Source organism: Corvus moneduloides, chromosome 13 (genome assembly GCF_009650955.1).
Source record: "Corvus moneduloides isolate bCorMon1 chromosome 13, bCorMon1.pri, whole genome shotgun sequence".
Taxonomy (NCBI): domain Eukaryota; kingdom Metazoa; phylum Chordata; class Aves; order Passeriformes; family Corvidae; genus Corvus; species Corvus moneduloides.
In genome coordinates, this window is record NC_045488.1 from 20436006 (window position 1) to 20461041 (window position 25036).

The window sequence follows — 25036 nt, forward strand, 5'->3', positions numbered from 1 at the left end:
ATCGGATGTGACCTGGCAGTGTCTGCTTGCAGCCCAGAAAGCCAACCTGGGCTGCATCCAGAGGAGTGGAGCTGGCAAGTGGAGGGAGGGGACTCTGCCCCACTCAGGTGCAGAGCTGCCTCCAGTCTGAGGGTCCAACATCAGAAGCTGCTGGAGAGAGTCCAGAGAATACCATGGAGATGCTATGAGACTTGGAGTGCCTCTGCTCTGGAGCCAGGCTGGGAGAGCTGGAGGTGTGCACCTGGACTAGAGAAGGCTCCAGGGAGAGCTCAGAGCCCCTTCCAGTGCCTAAAGGGGCTCCAGGAGAGCTGGAGAGGGACTGGGGACAAGGGCCTGGAGTGCGAGGACAGGGGGAAATGCCTTCCCACTGCCAGAGGGCAGGGATAGGTGGGATATTGGGAAGGAATTGTTTCCTGTGAGGATGGTGAGGCCCCGGCACAGGTTGCCCAGAGAAGCTGTGGCTGCATCGTCCCTGGAAGTGTTCCAGGCCAGGTTGTATGGGGATTGGAGGAACCTGGTGTAGTGGGAGGTGTCCCAGTCCATGGCAGGGGACTGGAATGAGATGAGTTTGAAGATCCCTTCCAACCCAAAGTGTTCACTGGTTCAGTGGTGCTGAGTTGTTGTTGGTGAGTACTGTTGGGAGTGAGAAATGCTGCCATGAGTTTCAAAGCCCTTGTAGATGATGTCTGGTTTCAAACTAAGACGTGTGAGGAGTGGACAAACCTGTTGCTGTGATGGGAGATTTCATCAGCTTTCCACATCCTCACTTAGAGCTGATGGCGAGTTTCTCATAACATCTTCTTAGCTCAAGTTTCTTGGCTCGGCTGTAACTCCTTTTGTAAATTGTTATTTTGGAAAATTTGATTAAAAATCCATGGAGTGGTATGAGGAGCTTGACCATTTAGGGGTAGGAGAGCTGCAAGAGCAGTTCTTGCGTGTGTGTCCTGCAGCTGGGTAACCCAAACCAGCTTTTGTTTTCCGATTCCTGGGGAGAGGAGCATGTAGTTCTGGTTTATGAGTGCAGGCCTGGCGTTGCTGAGCAGAAACCCCCCCAAGTTGTGTTTATTTGTAAAGGGCTCTTCAAGACTGCGTTGTACCACAGCTTTTTGTTTTATTGATATTCCAACATCTGGACGGTTTCCTAAACGTGCTTTCATCCAAGGAGAGATTAAGGGAGTGGGAACTGTTCTGATAAAGCTGCCAAAAATAATCTTTGCTTGAGACTAAGTACCGCTCTCGGGACTTTGTCTTGTAAAACAATTTGTGGGTGAGCATGAAGAACCATCCTAGGAAGCCCCAAATGCTCCAGATGGTCGTTCCTGCTGGGGGGTTGGAGGACTATAAATTCTCCACAAGAGTGTTTGAATTTGTCGCGTGCTGCCTGAGGTGATCTAATAGCAGTCAGGGAAGTTTCAGGAGTTTGTGGCTGAGGTGACTGAATCCCTAAGAGGAGGGATCTGCATGCAACATGGTTGGATTGACGGGTGCACTGCTGATGCACATCCATCTTCCTCACACCCCACAGTGGATTGCTCATGGATGGGTTGTCATCTCCTGTGACGAGCTGATGTAATGAGGGTGATAGCTGGTGTAGTGTTACAGTGCAGTAAAAAGCTGTAAGTATACTTCCTTAGTGTAGCTTTAGGTGTTGAGGATGTGATGGTGGCAGTGGGATACAGATGATCCGTGAGGTTTTGTATGAAGATCCATCTGAAAGTAGGTTGGTGCTGCATTGGAGTTGTTTGGCTGTCAGCACCTGGGAGGTGCTGAGCTCAGCGGAGCACAGCAGCCTTAATGCTGCCCCCTTTGTCATCCTCCTTCTGGCAGTGTTTTTGCTAAAAATCACGTCCGTATGCTGTGACTTTGTTTGACAACTTGTGCAGTGACAGGGAGCTGAACTTCTTCCTTGACGAGATGTGTAGGTATACACGGCATGTGCTCTCCAAACTTGCATGGCCCTGAAGCAAAATATGGTTTGGATGCCATCTGCTTCCTGAGGGGCAGAATCAGAGCTGCTGGAGGAAGCTTAACACGCTTCTGTGGGATGTGTGTTGCCCCATGCCTCTCCCAAAGGACCTGGGATTGGCTGCTCTGGGTCAGTTCAGTTAATTCACAATTAACGAGGTGCTATTTAAAGCACGCATGCTCATAGGAGGACTTTCTCTGAGGCTCTTGGCTAGTGGCTCGTGTATCCCACCTGGGAATCACACCATGGCCCGTGAGCAGAGGATTGAAATTAAAACCCATTGGGTATCCTGAGTCGGAAGGGACCCACAAGGATCATCAAGTCCAACTCCTGGTAGGTTTGACTCCATAAACAGTTATGATAATAACTTGGAGGAGGTTGTGTTGGTAGGACAGAGTTTTCCTACTCAGGGGTTTCTCGTGGCTCTAGAAACAGGAACTCTGGAAAGCACCATCAGAAAGCATCGCCAGAAACCACCTTGGTGGCTCTGCCTGCAGAGCTCCTCAGATTCCCAGGATGGCTGAACGCATCCGTGCTGGCTGGGAGCTGTTCTGGCTCCTGCCTGGGGTCATAGGGCAGCCTGGGGGCCTGGCTCTGGAGACTCACTGGAGAACTCCAGCTGGCTTGTGACCCAACAAGGCTGAAAGCAGCCGCTCTTCCATCTGGGCCAAGAATTAGTAGGGGTTTAATCATCCTGTCCTGGCATTTGGCTGGAATGTTCTTCCAGTGTCAGATTTACTGCTGTTGGCCCCCAGATGCCCAGTGCAGCTTCTTCAGCTGGCGTGTTCCCAGTGGGGCAAACCCTGCTTGGTTTTATGGGACCAAAGCTAACATCTCAGCGTAGTTGGACTTTTTTAGTATCATTTGAATGTCCAACAGGTGCAGGTCTTCAGCTTGTTTCTTGTGTTGAGGTGATTGTACCGTGAAGGTTTTGGTCTTCTCTCTTACTCAGATCCTCTCTGCAGAGGGGAAAGGAGTCTTTTATCTGGGTGTATTTTTTGCGGCCAGGGCTCCACATTTCTTCGTGAGCCGTGTGTAGCCTGGTAGTGTTTTGGTGGGAAGAAACTAATGGCTGAAGCAGCTGCCTGGGCTTCAGAGGAGATGGTTTGGGGGGAGTGGGGATGAATGGGAGGGACTGCCTTGGGCTTGTGACTAGATCTGAACTTTCATCCCTGAATCACTGCGGGGTGTGGGACATTGGCATGTGGATGTGAGTGTGCTACCTGGGGAAGATGGAAGGTGTCCCTGCCCATGGCAGGGGTTTGGAACTGGATAAGCTTTAAGGTCCCCAACAACCCAAACTTTTTTGTGGTTCTGTAAGCTAAGTTTGGCTCTGGAAGGTGATAGTTTCAGATCAGTGATGTCCTTCTCTGCAGGTCTTTGGCCCAAAATTGCCTGCCTTCTTGTTGCTGACAGCTTCAGTGCCTCTGCCATTCCCTTCTGTTATCCTGGTGGGAGAAGCAAGAAAGCTGGAGGAGCCAGGTTTGGTTCCATCTTAGTGTTTCATAGACTCAGAGGCTGGTTTGGGTTGGAAGGGACTTTCAAACTCACCTCATTCCACCCTGTGCCATGGGCTGGGACACCTTGTACTAGACCAGATTGCTCCAAGCCATGGCCAGCCTGACCTCAGATGGGGCAGACACAACTTCTCTGGGCAATCTTCACCTGGGCAAAATGTGTTTTCTTCCGTGTCCTTTGAGAGTCTGGCTCTCCTGGATGACAGGCTGGGATGTGAGGTCCTGCTGTCCAGGAGAAGATGATGGCCATGGTCTTCCTTGTTACTGGCTCCTGCTTGGAGAAGGGAGCAGAATACATGTCGATGGGAGGCAGGACTCGGGAATTGTTCTACTGTGGGATCTCTCATCTTGCCATTGTCCTGAACCACTTTCAGCCCAGCCACGTTTCAGGACCAAGCTTTCTGGACACAGCTGATGTTTGGAGATGATCTCTTGGAAGATGGGAGATCTCAGAGGAGAGCTTCCTCAGGTTTGTGTTCAGCCTAAACGTGGGCACAGGAACCTTCCTGCCTCCTTGTGCAGTCATCGGAGCTTTGCTGCTCCCCAGGAGGTGTCCTGCCTGCTCCTGGCCACCCCTTCCCACATCGACGCTCAAGGGTTTGTGCAGCCATGTGGGGAATTGGGTCAGGGACATGATCCAATTAAAAGCTGTGCTGAGTGACATCGAAAGCAGGCTTTAACCAGGCAGTTTCCCGACAGTCCACAAATGCCTGTGTTGGGAAAAGAGGGCTTTGGGCTGCAGCAGGAATAAGCAGCCAAGGATGGATTGTGGTGGGATGGTTTCTTTGGGTGGTGATGCTGGTCCATGAAGGCTTGCTGTGTTGGTAGGCAACAGTAGGGACAATGAACCCGACTCCCACTTGGATTCTGGCTGGTGAGTCTTTGTTTTCTTCCCAGAGAGCCCAATCTCGCTCCCTTGCATCTGTTTCATGGCTGCCATCGCTCATGGAGGGCCTCTCATCAGGCGTTTCTCAGGCTCCTTCTCTCCAAGGGTGCAGCCAAGGGCTGTGGTCGCAGGGGAGGACTGGAATTGCACCGCACCCATGCCCATCCTCACTGCCTGGGCGAGGGGGGCTTGCCTTCAGTAATCCTGACTAATCCTTTAATCTGTATCAACACTGATAGGTATTAAAGCAGCAGATAAGGTTCAGACCATGGCTTGGAGCTCAGCGATATCCCCACCCTCTTCCAGCTAAATCTGGGCTGATTGTGCTTTCTCTTAAGGGGACCGTGCTTGTTTGCCGAGCAGCTGCATTGGGTTGAGAGGGTGGATTAGCTGTTCCCAGCTGGAACATGCCCTTGTTGCTGGGCTCCATCTTGCCAGACAAGTCCATTGATCTGTGTGTGTGTGTTCCTGGTGACCAGCATCCCGTGCTTGCAGGAGCAAACCCCTCCAGGTTAGCGTTCCTCTGCCAGTCTGCAGCAGATCTGTAGCCTCCTGCTTTTTATCTGTGTTATTCACCTGGATATAAGCCTGATTCAGCTGTAGACACTTCACAGAGTTCTTAGGCAACAACACGAAGCTTTTGGTGCGGCAACCAGTGCTGCGGATCTGCGGTTCCTTGCTGCCTGCGGCTCACAGCAGGATTTCCCTCCTGCCCCACCTCCAGAGCAGGACTCCCACCACCACGTCCTTTCACTCCAGGCCTTCCACACTCTTCTTTTTGGGTGCCTTTCCTCATGGCTGACGTCTGCGATGTTCTCCCTTGTACGGCTTCAGGGCACCTCTGGTTACCCCAATGATCCAGCACTGTGAAAGGTGGGACTCCAGAGCTGGCTGTCCCATGTTTGGTGGGCAGCAAACCAAGGTTGTTAATGCTGGGAAGAGCTGCTCCTGGTCGAGTTCACTGTGCAAAACAAACTGTCCCTGTTGTTTATGCTGTCGTAGGCTCGTCCGCCCTTTCCCTGTCCTCTTCCAGCTTCTCCCCATGCTCATGGGATTGCTCCAAGTTTGCCACTGGTTCCTTCATCAGCAAAGCCATGGTTAATCCTTCCCATAAATCCTTTAAGCTGTCAGCAAACAACCGCCTTCTTAAAATTCTAGCACGCAAGTTCGGCTGGGATGGAGCCTGGCTCGCAACCCCAAGGTTTCATTTTTGTTCCCAGATTATCACCTCCTGGTCCTTCCTGGTCCCAGTTCTGGATGGCGCTGCAGGCTCCCCGCCATGGCTGTGGAGCAGTGGATGGCTCACGCTCGCGTGTGGCCTTCTGTGATATATCTGAGGTGTAAAAACATTCAGGTTCTGGATTACCTAATGAGGGGTTCCAGGTGTGTCAGGTGGTTTGAAGTCACAGGTGAGAATTTGTTCCTTAGATTTCATGTGGATGAGGTCTCACCTCCCTGAAGAGCCACCTGTCCTGTGGGGACAGAGTGTGTTGGCCCTGTTTCTTGTCTACATGAGCTGGGCATGCAGCTGATGGGGCAAAAATGGGCTAAATAATGAGAGTAAAGCTTTTTTGTGGTCATGCTCGCCTGTCTGCACCTAAATTCTCACATCTTTGCTGTTTTGCTCTCAGCCATGGCCGTTTGGCTCTTTCAGGCTTGCTTATTCCTGTAAGAGCACAAGGTTGGGTCACTGTTTTGGGCTGTATTTTCATTGGTGATTAGGTTAGGAGCTTCAAGTGTTGTACATCATCTTTTGGAGGATCTCTGACTATCCCTTGCTTCGAAAGTTGACATCCTCCAAGGCATTTGGCAGAATCCAAGAGAACAAAAAATTGGTTTCTCAAAGTCTCAACCCACATCTTGAGTTTCTCTCCTGTGAAATTTGGTTTCTCCCTTAAAACTCCTGATGAAATACACTTTGGAATTTATGGGATTCTCATTACAGGACTGACATACAAGAACCACAAACCTTTTTCCACTGTTGATCCCAGAGGGAGGAAAGGCTCTGAGACTCCCCAAGGAATATTGAATGGCATCTTGCTGCTGAGTGGCTGCATCTGGGGATTACTCACTAAAACAGAAGGAAGGGGAAAAAAAGGTTAATGCAGTGTTGGCAGCCAGCAGCTCCAGAAGCTCGTGTCCTTCAGGCTGCCGTGATTCAGCTCGGTGACTTGAGTGCAGGTGGTTCTCAGCTTATCCCTCAGGTCTGCCAGAGGAAAAGGGATTTGGAGGAAATACCATATTAAATCTAAATTTCTGAAAAATTGATTTCTTAAAATTGATTTTTTTGAAGAAAAGTGCATTTGTCAGCAGGGGCTAATCGTAAAAGGCACGTGGCTTGTGCTCGCGGCCCTGTGAGCACCCTCTTTGCACAGGCTGTTTTCCTGCTTTCCTAGCTCTGCACCAGCGTCAGGATTCAAGGAGCAGCCAGCTCTATCCCGACGCCTGTAGCACCACTAAAACCCTAGGGCCAAATTTGGGGTGAGTCGAGGTGGGAGAACACCCACGGGCAGATGCCAGGCAGCTGCAGAGCTGCTCCCATGAGCGCTGCTCCTGCTGCCAGCTGCCATCGCACTTTCCAGGAGCTCCGGGGAGGATCAGCCTCCAGGCATTACATGCTTTCTTGCAGGCTGCTGTGCTTGCTCACCTACCACCGGCAAGCACAGGCTTGAACAAAAGCCGGTCGCCTGGATCTACAGGGTTTTATTTATTATTTTTTTTTGCAAACAAGCTGGGTGATCTGGGCTCGGCTGTTGGCACTGCATCCTGCAGCATATGACAGATAATCGGCCTGGCTGCTGGCCCGCGGAGGAGGCGAGGCTGCCATCGATGTGTGACCTGGGAAGTCACGTCAGCTCCATAAATCACTGCCTGCTGCTGCTGCCGGTGCCTCGCGCCGCTCTTCAGCTTCTTGGCAAATTCGATATCCGCAGCGAGGCTCCGGATGGCTCCTCGCCGCTGGGCGAGCGTGCCATCAGCGCCTGTGCGGAGCGAGGAGACAGGGCAGGCTTCTGTCCAGTCCCCTTGCCCCTTTTATTGTCATTCCTCAGCCAGAGAAAATAACTTGGATAAACTGCTGTCTTGCCCTTCTAGCCTTGTGCTGGGGAGCACAGCTCCTTATGGACATCAGGACTCCTGCCTAATCCTACTGATGATAGCCTGAGTCTTTAAAAGCCAAGGTTTGGTGATAAAGGGTGGGTTTTCTGGGTTTTGAGTAGTTACCTGGCGCTCAGTCATGGCGTGGATCAGGATTCTATTTCATGATGGTTAAACTTACCCAGGTCTCCACTGTTCTGCTGTGCTCATTCCCGGACTGTCCTGGGAGCAGCCACGTGTGGGGAACAGAGTCTGCACTGCTGAGCCTTTTTCTGGAAGTAGTGAAATCACCCTTTGGGGGTGCCAAACGGGCCATTCCTGGAGGTATCCTCAGCGAGAAGTCACTGCTGCCAGCACCCTGGTCCAGCCGGCAGCTTTCTGGCATGGAGCGCCTCATGCCTCTCCTCTAAGCACACGTGAATTCACGAGTCCAGCTCCTTGGACTTTGGAGGTTTACTCCTGAGCAGGAGGAGGACTTGGGATCTGGCCAAGGGCTTTGTTGGATCCATGCTTGGGATTATCACTGCTGAGTTTTGGGGTGCTTGAGATTGTAGGGAGCAGGGGGGATGAATCCCCTAATCTCAGCATAGACTTGTTAATGATCCAAAAGCTATTTTCCATTGTGGGTGAAGTGCCCAGGGTGTGCTCGGAGGGAGCACAGCCAGGCCCTGAGCCTTTTGAGCGCTGGTCGTCCTGGCACTCGCTAAACAGAGCAAAAATTTCCTGTAGTGTGTTACTCCAACAGCGGGAGCAGAGGCGAGCAGAGCTGCCAGGGGAGGCTGCCTCTGCTGGGTTTTGCCATCCCAGAGTGGGCTGGGTTGCCAGCGGGACAAAGAGTAGGGTTAGGTGAGACTGCTGCAAGCCATTGGCGGACTATTCCCATGCATGCTTTCCTCATATGTCTGCCTTCCTTTCAGAGCCAAGTTTTCCAGCTGGGGATCAGGCCAGCATCTCCTTGATTTCCCCTTCTGGGAAGGTTTTTTATCCACCTTTTGGTGCTCCTGTGTTCAGGCTTTTTCTTAAGCTCTGCTTCCCGTGCCTAAAGATGCGGCAAAGGTGGTCATGGATCCTGGCGCTTGGTTTACTGCTTTTTGACAGCAATGCTTTCCTGGCATCCCAGTGCCTCCCCTTTCCAGGTTGTGTTTGGGGAGCTGCGATCTCCGGGATCAAGCGTGGAGGCTTTGCAGGGTGACAGCTCCCAGGAACGAGTGTCTCTCTCCTGCTGCAGTTGTTGGGACAGGCAGGGGCAGTGATGGGGCCTGGGCTGTGCTTTGGGTGGGAGCGGCAGTGCTGTTGCAGACCAGAGCTCCAGGGTGGTGGTGCAAGGCTCTGTCTCCAGTCCCTATTTGCCCTTGGCATGGGCGCTTGCCTGGCTTGTGGCTCTTGGGAAGCATGTGGAAGGGTTTGTGGGTCTGGAGGGGTTGGAGATCTCTGTTTGGGGCTGAGCTGACTGGTTAAGGGACTTCAGGGCTTAAAGCACAAAACAAGGCATGGTAGTGATCTGGGTACAGCACAAGAGATGCTCCAGGAGTGGGATGCAGCCAGTGAGGCCGCTGCAGCTGTAAATGGTGCCCCTCTGCTTAGGGAAGGAGTAAATGGTTTCCTTTGCTTGCTGCACCCCTTTCTCTCTCCCAGTGCCCCGTTCCTCCTCCTCTTCCTCCCTGCCATTAATTGCTTAGGGTTTGCTGATGCAATTAAAACAAGATGTGTCTGCAGCCACGGCGCTTGCCTCTGTTCTCCAAGGTATTCCTCTGCCTGCGTGCGAGGAGGTGGGAGCTGCTGGCTCAGGAAAGGGCAGGTCTCCACGTTGGCTGGCTCATGCCCATAGCGGTGGTCCCCGGAGAGGGGAAGTGGCTGAGCCAGGGCTGTCACAGGGCTGTATCTCCCAGCCTGAGGAGGTGGCTGGCTGACTCCTGGCGCTCCCAAGGTTGCGAACAGGCTGGAGCAGGGGCCGTCTGGCTTCCTGCAGCTGATGCGTAGCAGCGATAGCTGCCAGGCTGAGTTGGCGATGACTGATGGGCAGGACATCTTGCTGGGCTGGGGGTCATTTGCACAGCAACTAAAGCCAGCTGAGCGATGAATTATGGTCTCTGGACTTTCAAGGGAATAGAATGACAGTCATGGACCATGGGAGATGCTCAGCTAGAGGAGCAGGACCCTGGCTCAGCAATCTCCGAGGATGGCAGCTGGGGAGGCTGCCGGCGCAGAGGGCGGAGAGGGCACTTGCTCCTCTCTGGGTGGGAAGTTGCTGATGTGATTTCTCCCTCTGCCAAGCTGCCTCCCACGTCTCTCCCTGGCTGCACAGCACTGCCCAAGGCAGCGTCCTCGGCGTGACTCCAGCTGTGTGCCAGCTCTGTCTTTGGTCTCTTCACTTGCTCCTCTGGGTTGTCAGTACTCCACCATCACTGACCCTTGGCTTTGGTGTGTCCCCTTGGCTGTTCCCATGCTTATTTGTTACTTATTTGCCTGGCTTGTGTTACTGTATCCAGGAATGTTCTTCAGGTCCCCTTCTTCATCCTGGCTGTCGGTGTTCCTCCATGTGAAGGGAGTGATTTTCAGGCTTTTTGCCAAGTTTTAACTCTTTAGTCCTGTTGAGCCCCTCCCAGCCCCAGGTCCTTTCCTAGTGCCCATGCAGCTTTTCTCAGGCTTTCATCCCTGCCGCCATCAACTTCCTTCTCTGAGGCACTGCCCTTCAAATGCCAGTCAGTGTTTGGTTCTTAGTCTCCATGGCCAAGAAGCATTTCTGGGATCTTCCATATCAGCTGTGCCCCTCTCCTTTCCCAGCAGCCTCTTGGAGGCCCTTGGGAAGCTCTTTGGTTGTCCCCACATGAGCTATGTATGTATATGAGATATGTATGTTTAGGGACATTGCCATGGTCTCTGCTGTAGAGAAGACCTGTGTGGTGTTCAGACAGGCACCAGTCACCTGCTTTGGCTTGGTAAAAGCCGCCATCAGGTCAGATGTTGGCAGAAATCCCAAATTATGGGAACGGTGAGCAAGGAGGGCTTTTGCTTCCCACACCACTCTAAGCACAGGGGTTACACAAATATCCATCCATCCATCCATCCAATCTTGTCTTCATATGCAGTTTCCTGCCTGCTCCTGGGTGTTGTAGAGCTCCACAAAGCCCTGGTGCTCCCTGGCCAGTGCTTGCTTTCCTAGCCCCAACCTGCAGACCTGCAGCTCATTAGCACGTCCTGGCCATCCTGGAGCTGCTGGTTGGCACGATGGGAACCTTCCCCCTCTGTCCAAACAATGTCTGGTGTGATTATTATCAATAAAAAGCTGTTGCTCCTTTCCCTCAGGTATGAGCAGGAGTAGATGATGTGTATGGACATGCTGCCTCTGTGTTTTCAGGAGAGATGGTGTGATTAAAGGTCAGATGGGTTTGTTACAGACAGAAGTGCATTTTGGCTGCTTCAAGCTGGAGCAGAGGTATCAAAAGCTGTTGGACAAGCGTTGCCGGGGTCCTGGAACTTCCAGAGTAGGCTCTGGAAGACTGTCCCACTGATAATGAGGAATCGTCTCTTACAGGGTTCCATTAGATCATGACACTGATCTAGTGGCATTCCTGGGAGGGACTCTGGTATCCTGCTTGTCCTACTTGCCTTGACTAAGTATTTTTGTCGTTCTTTTTTTCTTCTAACTCTCCAGGATCGTAGACTATAAAAAAGAGATACATCACGAACTAAGAATTAAATCCTAAGAAACACTGAGGGACCGTCTTCCCAAAGAACCTGGAAATGTGGAGCTGTGGAGTGGTGGCTTCCCCTGTGCTAAGGATATCCTATTTATGGATGTGACCCCAAACCCTCAGCATTTCTTGGTCAAAATGACTCTTCTATTGTCCCTTGAAGCCAACTGTTGGGTATGGAAAGCCCGGGCGAGGAGATGTGGAGCTCTCTGATCCCTTCCCACCTCTCGCCAAGGCAGGAGGTGAGGTGGAGGAGGTGGAAACATGCAGCCAGCTGTTGAGCCCAGTGCTGGCTCCTTGTTGACTTTTCTTGCCTTGGAAGAGCTCTCTGCAGCTGGGACCCTCCGCATGCAGGCATGGGGGTGTTTAATGACAACCCTAGGCTAATCCATTGCTGAGCTCATGGTTGCTTTCCCAGGCCAGCTGGGATGCCCAGGATGCAGCATTGGCACTCCCCATTCCTGCCAAGGGCTCCCTTTATTTATGCCCCCCTTGCTGGGCATAAAAACCCTCCAGGCTCTGACTTATTACTCTGTTGTGTCTTTCCAAACAGGACTTGTGTTATCCTCCATGGGCTGCCTGTCTGAGCTGAGACCACCATGGTCCCTCTGGCCCCCAGAGGAAGAGTTGAATTGTAATGGTGTGTGGCCAGGTTCAGGTGTGCGGTGGCCAGCAAACCCCAATACTCGAGCGTGGCATCCTTGGAGATAAAACTCCCTTATTTATTATTATTCCACTCTTCCTCATGCCATTAGGATTTCTCTGCCATAGCTGGCTGGTAATTTGAAGAATCAAAGACATTTCAGCAGGTCAAGAAATTAAATTTATGAACATCTGGGCTTGTTTATGATGGGCCTAACTCCGACAGTATCTTTGCCTTATTTTTGGGATGCCAGCTAAAAATCCAGTGTTGATTGAATATAAACTTGGCCCTGCTTCTCCCCTGATCTGTGTGCCCACCAGCCCCTGGCATCTCATTCTTACATGTCTGTGTGCTGTCTGAGGTGCTGCTGGGTGGAAGGAGGCATAGCGACTGCTGGCATCAGATGGTGTTTTTTCAGTGGTGACTGTTTTCTGTCTCATTTTGCTTTGTTTTGTGGCAAAGGGGAATGATTTCTCATTAGCTGGAATTCAGTGACCCGTGGGTATCCCTGCATGTAGCCTGAGAATCACAAGGTTAGAGGCTAAAAACCTTCCTGGAGCTTAATTGGGCTAGCAGAAGGCTTCAGCTGTGGGTGGTGTCAGCATCCGTCCCTGTCTGGTGGGGGCTGATTTGGATTTCAGATCCAAGCTCTTCCCCTTGCTATGGTCCAGAGGAGCTGATGAAGCAGCTACTTGAAGCTATTTTTCTATTTTTACATGGAGTGCTCTCAAGGAGGAGCATGGCTGCGGGCGGCACAGTCCTGTGATGCGAATAATGAAGCTCCCTCCGCTCCCGGAGGTGTGCTGAAAGCCCCAGTGTGGCTCCACCGCTCCCTGGCTGTAGGTGGCCTGCAGGTGATGAGTTATGGTCTGGCTTGGTTCTGGCTCAGCTCTCTTCTCCCTGGCTGCTCAGCTTCCCTGCAGGGTGCGATCGATCCTCCCCAGCCTTGCTGCTCGACCGCTGGCGGCTGCTGGTCGTCAGCACAAAACCTGCCAGGTGAGACCTTCAGGCATCACAGCCCTGCTGTGTCCAGCAGCCAGGCATTGGCTCCCACAGGAGCATCGGCTCTGCCTCCTCCTGGCAAATGTCCCTGCCCGCAGTGGGGGCTTGGATCTAGATGAGCTTTAAGATCCCTTTCAACCCAAACCAGTCTGTGATTGTGTGATCAGAGCAGAGGCACCAAGAGGCATTTCAGCCAAAGACAGGAAAACTGCTTTTCAACACCGAGGAATTAAAGTCTGGAGTGAGGGTAGGTGATGGGAGCCTGTGGGTTCATGTGGAAAGCTTGTTCCTCCTTCTCTTGCAGCTCATCTAGAGATTTCAAGGCAGTATGAGCACGTGTTGTGCTGCTTTGGGGTTAGTGCCCGGGCACTGTTCTGCTCAGGGATAGTGAGGCAGCAGCAGCTTGATTTCAATAATTAATAAAACCTTGGGAATTTGCTTGAAAAACTTCCTATGGCAATTGCTGTGTGTCCTGCAGGCACTGATTCCTGCATGTTCCCAATGGGAGCTGATGGACACGGGTGCAAACTTGTTGCTTGAAGGATTGGGGTGAGCCCAGCGTTTATCAGCCAGAATGGGAATACTGGCTTGTGCCATTTTTAAAATAGCATGATTGAAAGAATTTGCTGGAAAACTGGGGTTTGTGGAGTGGGGAGTGATGCAGTCATGGGACGCAGCACATTTGTCATTTCCATGTTAGCATGAGGTTTCCATCTTGTGTGCTGGGACACAGAGGCACATTCCAGACACGAGTCCCCTCTCTGTGGCCACTGGTGTGAGACACATGTGGTGACACCGTCTTCCTCACCCACATCCTCATGCATCATGTGATTGGGCTCATTTCTTGCTCTCTCTTCTCCTGTAACCTCCCCATCAGGCTGTGGAACAGAGCTGGCTTTGTGTCTGGAAAGCACCAGGATCTCTCCTGGCAACTGGAGCAAAACCTACAAAGAAGAGGAGATGAGAGCCAAGTGGGCGGCTTCCTAAACGTGCAGCCTGCGGGGGCTGGGACGTGCACATCATACCAAAGCAGGTTTTTAATATTAAATAGATGGAAGGAAGATGTCTCCTTTTGCCTGAGGGATAAATAGATCTGAAACTCCTCCTAGACTTTGCTGCTCGTTGCATCCGAAATATGTGTGTCTCGCCCTGGAATTGAGCCTCTCCAAGAGCTGCCAATACCTGGCTACAACCCATGTGTAAAAATGCTCCGGTGTTCGTCGTGTATGTGGGATGTGATGGAAAGTCTCTGGGAGAAGCATCCAATGAATGGATTTGCCTCTTTTTCCCCCAGTCCATAGCTACGTGCACCCCATGGTCTGGACGTGACGCTTCTCACAGTGCCACCAAGGCAAGTGTCACAGCTGTGGTCCTCTGGTGCCCTCCCAGTGCTAGACCTCCTCCAGGAGCTGTGTGGGTGCCTCAGGAGGTGCACCCTGCTTTTCAGGGATGGAGCGTTGCCTCCTTCCCTCCCACCCCTTCCCCAAACAAATTTTGCAGGTGTGAGCCCTGAGCACATGGCTTGGCTTCTTGTCCACAATCCACAAGACCTCCAGGATCAAATACTGTTTGTAACTGTGGGCAGATGGCTTCTTGTGCAGGAGAACTGCTTAAAAAACTCTCCATCTTGCCGCTGCCATTTGTTGGGAGATGGATGGGAGAAGAGAAGGATTTTTTTTTCTTATCTGCTTGGCCATGGATCTCATGGTCCAGCCATGGAGGAGGACCATAGAGCTGGAGCTGCTCTCTCATCAGAGATGCTTGTTATCATGGCTGCAGTGTGGAAGAACATCAAGAAAAGATAACCCTGCCAAAATTTAAGTAAAACCCTGCCAAAACCTGGCAAATCTAATCTGAACTTGGGCAGTTCCAAAACTGCTGGATGTTGGCTCTCTCAAAGGAGAAGGACTGCTGCCATGTGTTGGGAAAACCTTGATTGTGGCTTGTTGGCAATTCAGAGCCTGGCATGGGGTGGATCTGGGGTGTCAGCAGCACTTAGGGGGTGCTGTGGGGAGTGATGTATGTTGTATGGTATTAATGGAGTGTTGTAGGAAAAAAAGAGGAAAGGAGCAGAGCAATGGAAGGGTGAAGGATTTTCTCACTTGGAAAATACTGGTGTACTTAGGAACAATTTCCCTGCCAGAAAGCTGTGGCCAATGTCTGTCTTAAACGTTCCTATCCTTGATTCATCCCATTTTCTCCTTGCTCCTCTGTATCATCCTCTGAGTAATTCCTCTCTCTCCTTTGATGTTTTCATCCCCCATGTGTTTGTAGATTACGGCTGTGTCCCCACATAGCTGTCACTGAACCAAGCTATCCATATTTAGCTCTTCTAATCTCCTCTTCCAAACCAATCCCCTCAGCCTTGTTATTTTTGTGCCTCTTCTCTGAACTTCCTTCGGTTTGTCTTTTGTGTCCTTTTCTGTCATGAATGGACTAGTGAAAGGTGTCTGTGCCCATGGCAGGGGGGTGGAATGAGATAAGCTTTAAGGTCCCTTCCAACCCAAACCATTCTGGGATGTTAAGATGGCAGCTTGGAGATGATCCCCTCTAGGTCACTGAAAGGATCACCTGGGGTGGTGCTTGTTTTATGTATGTCTGTTAGTCCGTATTCTCCCAGGTTTCTTGCACAGTGACTCTGAATGTGAGCGACACTTGCTTTTGGCCCCATTTGAGGCCTTTCAGGCACAACCCAATGCCACAGCTTTGGCTGTTGTGGAAGGTCCAGCTGTCCCCACACCACATTCACAGCTTGGTTGATCAAAACCCCCCCCAAACGAAACCCATCTTTAACCCCCACTCTATCTCTTCTTTCTCAGTTCTGCTCTGAAAACACCAGGGCCTTTACCACATCATCTCTTGTGCTTTACAAGTGTAAAAGTTGGTTTCTTGGTGGTGTCATGAAACCACATCCATGCACGTGGCTGTGTTGTCCACCGTGGGTCCACAATGACAGAGTGGTTGTGGTGGCTTTGTCCATTCTCACCTGGAAGTGGGCACTGGATGTTGGGATAGATGTGGACAAAGCTGGTCCCTGTACTGTGCACCAAGCAAGCAGAGGAGCCCATCCTAGATGAGACAGGTCTGAGCCTAGCTCATTTTTACTTCAAGGCTGGGATCCATCTTCTCCCTTCTACATTTACAAGAATCCAATTTTGTACTGAAATGGTTTGTAAATCCCAAGCTGTCTCCCCTCTGATTGACTTCTATGTACTGCGGCTTTCCAAAGGTAAGGACTTCATGCCTAGAAAAGCATTAATTAAAAGTGATTGAATTATTAATGCTCTGAGTTTCTGTTGGGGGGGGGGGGTGTGCGTGTGGCCGTGCCCTGGCATGAATTGCTGGAGGCCCAGCAGCTACAGTGTCCATGTTTTGAAGGTTTAGAGGTTTAGATTTGTGAGACTGAGGTAGAGGGAAAAAATGAAGGAAAAAAAAAGAAAAATTGAAGGAAAGGTTGAGGCAGGTGGAGCCGTGCCATTCCCTAACAGAGAGCTGAGCTGCTGTGCCAGCTTCTTGTGCTCAGCGCTGACCTACCAAGTGTCAGCTTTGGCTTGCAGTCCTTGGTTGGTGATCCTGGCCAAGGTTTGTTGGTAACTTTTGTGTTCTTGCTGTCTCCAGGAGCCTGTTTTTCCACCTCTTTCAGGCTGATCTCTTGATCTGTTGCAATGGAGATGCCAAGCTCTGCAATATGTTCTTCATCCCTCCTTGGGTGGTGGGGCCTGTGCTTGGTGCTCAGGATCCCGGCCAGGGTGCTGTGTAGCACAAGGCAGACCCTGTAGGCAGATTAAAGCCACTTGCCACAAAAATGCTGCTTTTTCCTGTGATTTCTCTTGCCTGCCTTGCAGATTCAGCTTTTAGGGATGTCTCTAGCTTGGCCGTTTTAACCTCAGAGTCATTTGCCCAGGTTTGTGGAGCTGGTGGTTATCAGACGGCTTTTAACAGTGGCTGGAGCTGCCAGTGGCTTGTGAAAGGTCTCGTGGATTTATGTCCTCCTTCTGGGAGATTGATGCGCTGAGGCGCTCGTGAAACCTTTTATGTTCTCCTTTGCTTGCTTGAATGTGCTGGTCAGCGAGTGCTGGTGTTAATGGCAGCAGCTGAGCACTGCTCAGATCCTTGGGTGCAGCTTCCTGGTTGTTTTGGTGGAAAGAAAAGAAGTAAAAGCAAGGCTTTCCCTCACAGTGGCTCTTCCACGTAGAAACGTGGCTTGCAGGACACGTGGCTGGTGTCAGCAGTGCAGGGGATGCTGGAGGATGGAGACGCAGGAAGCAGCAAAGTGAGATGCCAGCCACACATCTGCAATGGTGTTGGCACAAGGGTGGGTGCAGGTTGTGGGGCTTAATGGGAGACCTGGGTTCCCAGTGGGAAGTCACTTGCTGTCATCAGAGCTTTCCTGCTCAGGCAGCGCTGCCAGGGGTGAGGGTGACTGGTGACCATGGCAGCAGTGGTGCTGAAGACGGGGCCGGAGGCTGGGTTGGTCATTGTGAAGGATGCTTGTAGCCGTCCGTGGTCAGGCTCTGTGTTTCCAACCATCTCTGCTCTCCCATGACCCAGATGCATCTCCAGTGCTTTTCCACGTGGGATCTTCCCCCTTTTCCCCACCAACTGAGCTGCTTTGCATTTTAATTCAATAAATGAGGAGACCCACTGCCAATCTGTGGGATATCAGTGGTTGATGGTGGCTGAGCAGAGACCCAATGACATGTCGTGGGACCGATTCACAGAGGTCCCAGCCTGGATTTCTTTCCCATGTCTCTCACTCATGTCACCTGTCCCCTTTCAACACTGCTCTTCACTACCTCTCTTCTGCTGGAGACACCTTTTTTTCCCTTCCAAGAGCAGATCTGATAGTCTTGTAAGTGGTTGGAGCAGGTGACTTGGTGCCAGCACGTCTGCCTTGGATACTATTCCTGGCTTTATTGAAGACACGGTAATATGCAAGGCTGCCTCTGCGGTGTCTGCCTCCTCTTGATCTCAAAACGCTGCAAGCACTGAGATAAGACCGGCTGTGTTCAAGCAGGGATTTTATTCCCCTCTCCTCTGCAGAGAGAAAGCAGCTCGTCGTAGGTCATGCTGGGTTGTATTTGCATTTCTCCAGCAGCATGGCTGAGGTTGATAGCATCCGGCTGTCTGCATCACCTGGGTGTTTGGATCAGTCCCCCATCACTGGCACGGTGGGAGGTTGTACCTCCAGCATCACTGGGTGGGATGTCTCATCCCGATATTCCCATTAACTGTGGCCAGGTCTGGTTTTGGTGGTGCTGGTGGTGGGGTTGTGAGCTTTATGCAGAAATCCTCTTCCGGGCTTTGATTCCTGTGGCCCACTCACCTGCGGCCAGAACAGACTTCCTCAGCCAGGTCCACCCCAAGTGCCCAGATAAAGATGAATCTGAGTTGGGAATGTGCTGCCAACCCCAGCTTTGTGCCATTGCTGCATTGTGCCATTCTTTTGGCCACCATCTCCTCTGGCCATTCTGCAGGGACTTGCTGGCCAGGGAAGGTGTTTGCATGGATGGAGGCAAACCCCCTCCTGGATCTCAGAGCTGGAGCACAGGTGCTTGGCATGGGCAGGAGAGGTCACCGAGGCACCTTTTGTTGGTAGAGCATTCCCATTACACCTTGGCATCGACAGCCCCGCAACCGGGAGATGCCGTGAATCCCAAATCTGAGGGGTGAGAGCAGAGGGTGAGGAGCACTGGGAACAAGTTGTGAAGGAGAGTGGTGGGGAATTGGCCTCTCCTGGCTTGTTTTTAGGAGGATGCTAATAGCCCTGGAGCTGGGAATTTGGGACCTCTGCTCCTTAAGAATCCTTATGTCCCATCCCAGTTGCCTGGCTCTTTGATGGTGGTGCTGGCCAGGAGGTCCCACGCTCGCTTGTCTTCTCTGTGGGGTGAACTCTGGGAGTGCGATGCCAAGCCCACTCCATTCTGCACATGCGGAAGCACATGGAAGCATTAATCCTTCCTTGTGGTGTTTACTGCTTCTTGGTAGGGGGGGCTGTCGCAAACGTCAATCCTTTTTTCTTGGAGCAGCTGCCCTGTTGCCCTGTGGGCTCAGATTTGCCAACTAAGGAACCCAATATATTCCCCAAGCCTTCCCTTGGTCTGTAGAAATAACTGGCTTTGTTTATTTGAGCTTGTGTTTATCCAGGGAAGGAAGACTTTCATCTAGAACAGAATCCTTTTTTCACGGCTTGGTGTCAGCAACCTCAACCTCCTGCTATAGCAAGAGGGAAGAGCAGTGGGCAGCAGCAATGGGATCAGTGCCCCAGACCACACTCCTGGCTCCATCCTTGGGCCTGATGCTTGTGCCACCATTATTTCCCTGCATGTGGGTGTTTGTTGGAAACTCTTGTTGGCTGCTTTGTTGCTGGAGAAATCCAGCCAGCAAACAGTCAGTGTTGAGTGGCACCTGCACTGTTTGGGGAGGGGGTCTTCTGTAGCCTGCTGCACATGGCCTGACGTTGAGTACCTCCAGTGTGTTGGGATGATGTTGCTGGGGGATGTGTCTGGGAGCTCTGCTTTCGGGTGGATTTATGATGGAATTGTAGGCATTGTGGGCACCAGAGCCATCAAAGGGATTTTTGTCTTCAGGCTCTGCATACCCAGCTTTGGGGGTCAGGTTGGAGAAGACTCTGAAATCCCTGCTGACGTCAGCGGAGGGGAAGAGACACTGTGGGTGCTGCAGTTTTGGGGTCTAGAGATGCCCACCAAGGGTGCTTGTCAGCTGGATGGAGCTACTCCCTGGGGATCTCTCTCTGAGGAGCTGCAAGCTAATGTTCCCAGCTCCTACTCTGAAAAAGCAAAGCTGTGGGGGATGTGGTGGCAGACCAGGACAGGAGTGAGAACATCAAAGCTCCCAAAGGTTGGGCTGAGCTGGTTGGTGACGTGGGACGTGTTCACTGCAGCCTTGAGCAACGCTCCTGTAATAGAGCAGTTTTGGTCCACTTTCTGTCTCCTGACACACACAGTCATGAGTTTGTGACCAGTAGCGAGGCTCCGTCTTGGCTTTTCTTGTCTCTGTGTCTGCAGGAGTGGAAGGACCTTGTAGGTGAGAAAAGCGGTCGACGTGCTGCATAGCTTCTTCATATGGGGGTACACTGGAGCCTAGAACCATCTCGGATGCTTCGGTGGTCTCACCCTGAGCCCTGCAGACAGATGGGGTGCAGCTCCTGGGGGTGCCCTACACCTTCACACCCTCTCTGCCCTTGGAGATGCACCACAGACACCTCTGCTGGTTGCTCTTCTCAGGGGTTTTGGCATTGCTTTTGGCTTTCATCGCTCCAAAATGTGCTTTTCTTGCCTGACTTAGATTATTTGGGACAAACCAAAATTCTCATAAATACAGATGGGTGGTCTGAATGGTCCACAGAGTGGCATTAAAATCAGTGGGGTGTTTTTATTTCTGGTTTGCCCTCTTCTCATTCTCTCACTAATAGCTGCTGCTGTGATGTCCCCTTGAGGGCGGTTGATGCTAAGGAACCAGTGCTGCTAAGATGGCAGGAGCTCCTTTGTGTGCGTCTCCCCACGGCAGCACCCACTGCTGTGCTTCCCTTCATGTGGGACCCCATCCCACCTTCCAGGGGGGCTACAAGGAGGGGGTAGGTTTTAATTATCCCCTGGAGCCTGGCATCCGCCGGCGCCATTGGCATCACCCTGGACTCTCAGTGGATTTGCTTTTCCCCCATCGAGCAGAGCTTGTGCTGGCCGCTGCCGCCCAGGCTTGGCTCCGTTCCACTTCTGTCCTCGGCGGTGGTGAGAGCACGTTCCTCGTGATGGGAAAACCTCCGCCAGGAACACAAAGGGCTTTCATTACGGGAGGCAGCGGCGGGCGGCCACGGACGGCCAGTGCCGGCACGGGGAAGCTTCACCCCATGTAACTCCCACAGGGGTGGCTGGAGACACACCAGGTTCCTCCAGCAGTGTAGCTGGTATTTAATCTTAGAGCCTACCCAGCATGGAAAGAGAAATAAATTTTATTTCTGCAAAGGGGATTTAGGGCCCAAAAGTGGTATGGGGGGTGGCCAGAAGGTGCAGGGCTCGCTTTTGGAGCTGGGGATCTCAGCTAGCACAGCCCCGAAGGCTATGAGAAACCCACTGCTGGGGGGTGTGAGTGCTGCCCACCATCCCCAGGCCAGCATCGGCCTGGGCTCCCTTTCTCCCTCTGAGGGGAAGAGTGGCCAGCAGAGCTGCCCCATGGTATGTAGGGCTCTCCCAGCCATCCTGCATCTCCTGACCTTGCTCAGAAAGCAGGAGGGTGAGAAGATCATGGCACCGGGAGATAAGGCACACATAGAGGGGGAGGTGAATTTCAGGCATTGATCCATATGTCTTTTCCTCCAGCATGGCTTTCAGCTTTTTTTGGTTTTGTCCCAGTGGGGAACCTCTGTTCCTGCCCTCACCCCTGAAGAAGCATCCTGGGCCTTTTTATTTTGTTCTGGAGCTTTGGGCAAGGGAGCAGGAGAGCCGCCTTGTCTCCCCACGGCTGCTGAAAGAGGCTGTTTGTTCCAGAGCAGGGTGAGATATGAAATCCCATCAAGCCGCCTTGCTTATTAGAGAGATCTCAGCGAGCTGCTTATTATGCACTGTGGCATAATGCAGATTACGAATGTGACCGGGCGATAATTAGCAGAGCTGGAACTGTAATTAAACGCTCCTGTGCTGCGCTGTGGTTTCTGTTGCAGAGTGGAAGGAAGCTGAACGGTCTCAGAACCCGCAGGTCCCCAACGTGCACAGGCAGCCACCAGTCCCCAGGCAATGGGGGCGAGTGATCCCTGCCACCCCCTGAGCTGTTCTGCTGCCCACCCAAGCCAGGCAGCCCTGCCCTGCCTGGTTCCTCCCTGGCTCTTCCTTTGCTGGACACTGACTTGTGGTTTGCAGAATGTGGCATTGAGGAGCCCCTTCAAAGGAGCCTCACGCTTCCTTGGAGCATCTGGCCTTGGATCTGCTGATGAGGTTGCTGTGTTCCGGGGGGGTGATTTTCCTGTGGGAGTCTTATAGAAGCTCCTCTGGCAGCCTTCTGGGGTGATTTTATGCCCAAACCACCCGTCTTGAAACCCATGGGATACAGTTGGGCCACTGGCCATGGGGCAGCCTCGGAGGTGGGTGGTCTGGAGATGGGCTCCTGGGGGAGAGCTGGTCCTGTTGCTGGGAGATTGGAGGTAGTTGTGGATCACAAGCTGTGCTGCTGGAGAGGGGACTGTGGGGTCCAGCCACTGTTGTTCAAGACCTCCAGGCCATCTTTAGTGCCGAGTGGTCTGCATGTTGCTCTGATGAGCTGTCTAGAGAGAGGATGGATGGAGGGCAAGGAGAGGACTGCAGACAGAAAGAGCTTTGTGTTCTGCCGGAAGAGCAAATCCACCTGCCCTATCAGAGCCAGGATGTGATACCCTCCTCTCTGCTCCTCTGCCTAGAGATTTGTGTCACCAGGGATGTGGAGAGGATCTGTGGGTCAGGAGGTGGTGGGGAGGTGGGGTTCTCCAGGCACTTGCTGTGGTTGTGGGCACCCTACTGGGTGGGGCCAGGGAGGTTGGACATGCAAGGTTCTGCTGGAGTTGTTTCCCTTGCTTTAAGGATGGAGATGTGTGAGCAAGAGAGGGAGCAGGTGAATTTGGCAGCTGGTCAGGACCAGGATGGGAGTCAGCAGCAAGGCTGGAAGTGATCATGGGCTGGTGCCCATGTCCACACTTGGTAACCACAAACTTGGGCTCTCCAGATCTATCATGTTTTCCCTCAGCAGAGATTTAGAGGGTCTGGGAGTAGCACTGGATGGATGCTCTAGAGGAATCTTCGCCTGCTTGAAACTGGAACCCAGGTCAGCACTTGCTGCTGATGTGGTGAGTTTCCTCAGTCTGCTTCTCTTCTGAGGTAGCCCAGTGTCTAAAGATCCCAAAAGGTGAAGAGGGGAGGTCTGAGCTGAAGGAGGAGCGGCTTGCTCCAGAGCTGCTGCAGGTCCTCGCAAGCCAAGGCGCGGGGGTGGCTGGCTGTGGCTGGCTTGGCTGATGAACCCCGAAGGACGGGAAGGTCTCCACCCTGCCCTTGCCTTGGACAGCCGCAGAATCAGCCTGTCAGCCATCCTCCTCCTGACACTGCTGTAATCTGCTTGCGTGGCAGAGCGGCCAAAGACCTTGGCTTCTCAGCAGCAGGGTGGCTTGGCCGGGCTTCCACTTGGCAAATTGGCTTGTTGGCTTTCCAAGCCCGGCTCTGGCTGTGGGATCTGGTTTCCATGTGCAAAGAGAGCACAATGCCTGGATCAGGCTCTGAAGCAGATACTTGCATAGGGAAGAGGGATATGATCCAGGTGCCTGTGTCTTCAGGTGGTCATAGGGTAGATCTGGAAGGAGAAGGTTTTCATGGGTGCTGGAGGGAGTCTGCTACTCATTTGTCCTGTCCTGCCGGTTGAGCTGAAGCTCTTCTAGTGAGCCATCGGGTTCAAAGTCATTGACTGCATTAACATCTGAGCCATAGCCAAGAGGCATCCTCACCAGGGATGATTACAGAAGCCGTCAGGGAAGGAACTTGGCACAGGCTCTTTCAAGCAGGAGCACAGATATCTTCTGCACTAGGACTTCTGGGTGTGATCTCTGTGACTGCAGAGCTCCCTGGGGTTACATGGGCACGGGAATGCCAGCGTGGGGGAGCCCTGCAAGGTCCTTGTCCTCTGCTGAGGTGTGGGATGTGAACTGAAGGTGGCAGCCCTGAGCTTGAGGTTCTCCAGGAACGTAAATGTCTGTTGATACTTGTTCTCCCTTCTGTGTTCCTGACAGTATTCCTGACCCTGACCACATGTCTCTTCTTCCCCACAGATGGAATCTCCCGTCTCTACGCCTGCAGTGTTGCCCTTGCACCTCCTTGTCCCCGTCGTCAACAATGACATCTCGTCGCCGTGTGAGCAGATCATGGTACGCACCCGCTCCGTGGGGGTGAACACCTGCGACGTGGCCCTGGCCACCGAGCCCGAGTGCCTGGGCCCCTGCGAGCCTGGGACCAGCGTGAACCTGGAGGGCATCGTCTGGCAGGAGACAGAGGACGGTGAGTGTCACAGAGCTTCTCGCTCTCTGACAGCATCACAAGGGAGTTATGGCAGTCCCTTCCTTCCCATGTCCCTGCTGTGTCGTTCTTTGGCACATCGTGGGCTTTCCTGCCACCAGCTGGGTGGTCAGGACAGAGGAGCCGTGTGGGAGCAGCCCGTAATCCGTCCAGCAAAGGGAGTAACGGGCCCATACTTGCGTCAGCCCCACGTGTTGCGTTCCCCCTTTGCCCAGACAGCGGGCGAAAATCTAAGCTGCCGTTTCTCTGCCCTTCGACAAGAGCTGACTTGTTCCGGAGGTGCCAGGGGAAAGGCCGTGCCAGCCGGCATGGGAATTCGACAGAGTTGACTTCATTTTTGCTTGGCAACCCGCAGGTCTGTCACAAAAACGCTCAAACCCTGGGAGGCAGCAGAAATCTGCTGGATTAAAAAACCCCAGCAGAGCTCTCAAAATCGACTCGGCGGGAGATCAGCTTCTCGGCTCTCTTGCCAAGCCAATCCAATCTTTCTTTTCCGCTGGAGCTCATCTCATCCGTGCACAGCTTGGTTTGCTTTCCCAGGTCCTTTGATGGGTTTTCGTTGCTCTTGGGGCTCTGCCAAGGAACGCAGGGATGAATAGGTGGCTCAGCGGCCCATGGCGAGCGCTGGAACTTGGCCTTCCCTCTAGCCTCAGTAGGATGCTGGAGGTTTCTGCCTTGGGAGACACGGGGTGAGCTCCTTGTATTTGTGTCTGGAAGCAGAAACAGTCCAGAAGCACAAAGGTGAGAGAGCAGCGGCGGTGGAGGCTGGTTGGTGGGTCATCTCAGCTAGGTATCCACGTGCTCCTCTTGGACATCTGCTCCCACTCTTCTGTTGCTGTTCCCCGCGGAGAATGAAGCTGTTGGCCTTTATCCCAACCACTCCTTACTGAGACTCTTTATTATCTACGATGGAAGCTGAGCTGAAATCTCCATTCCCATGAGCTGCTTCCAGTGAGGTTCTCTTCTTGTCCCATGCTTTGGGAAGGTGGGGGTGGGCCCAGTTTGCCTTTTCTCTCTTCCTGCTGGGAAACTGGTTTTGAAACCATGGTTGGCACAGGACCAACCGAGTGCTGCAGTGGCCCCCGATGTGAGCCCTGAAGTTGTTCCCCTTGGAAAGAGCATATTGAGAAACAGCACCTGAGATGTTTGGGAAGAGAGCAGTGGATGGACCATGCTGGGGAAGACT

General features: G+C 52.5%; 1 protein-coding gene and 1 long non-coding RNA gene across 4 annotated transcripts in view; both read left to right on the top strand.

Moving 5' to 3' along the window:
- ZNF609 (zinc finger protein 609) overlaps positions 1-25036 on the top strand; it is a 64916-nt gene that overhangs the window by 26244 nt on the left and 13636 nt on the right. For all 3 annotated transcript variants that reach the window (XM_032123385.1, XM_032123382.1, XM_032123383.1), the window contains exon 3: positions 23607-23832. In XM_032123385.1, the coding sequence (XP_031979276.1) occupies positions 23607-23832 (226 nt within the window). The remainder of the gene's footprint in view (positions 1-23606; positions 23833-25036) is intronic.
- On the top strand, positions 433-13410 carry LOC116450675. Its single transcript, XR_004242911.1, has 2 exons — positions 433-529; positions 3206-13410. It is a non-coding gene; the product is annotated as an uncharacterized LOC116450675 (long non-coding RNA).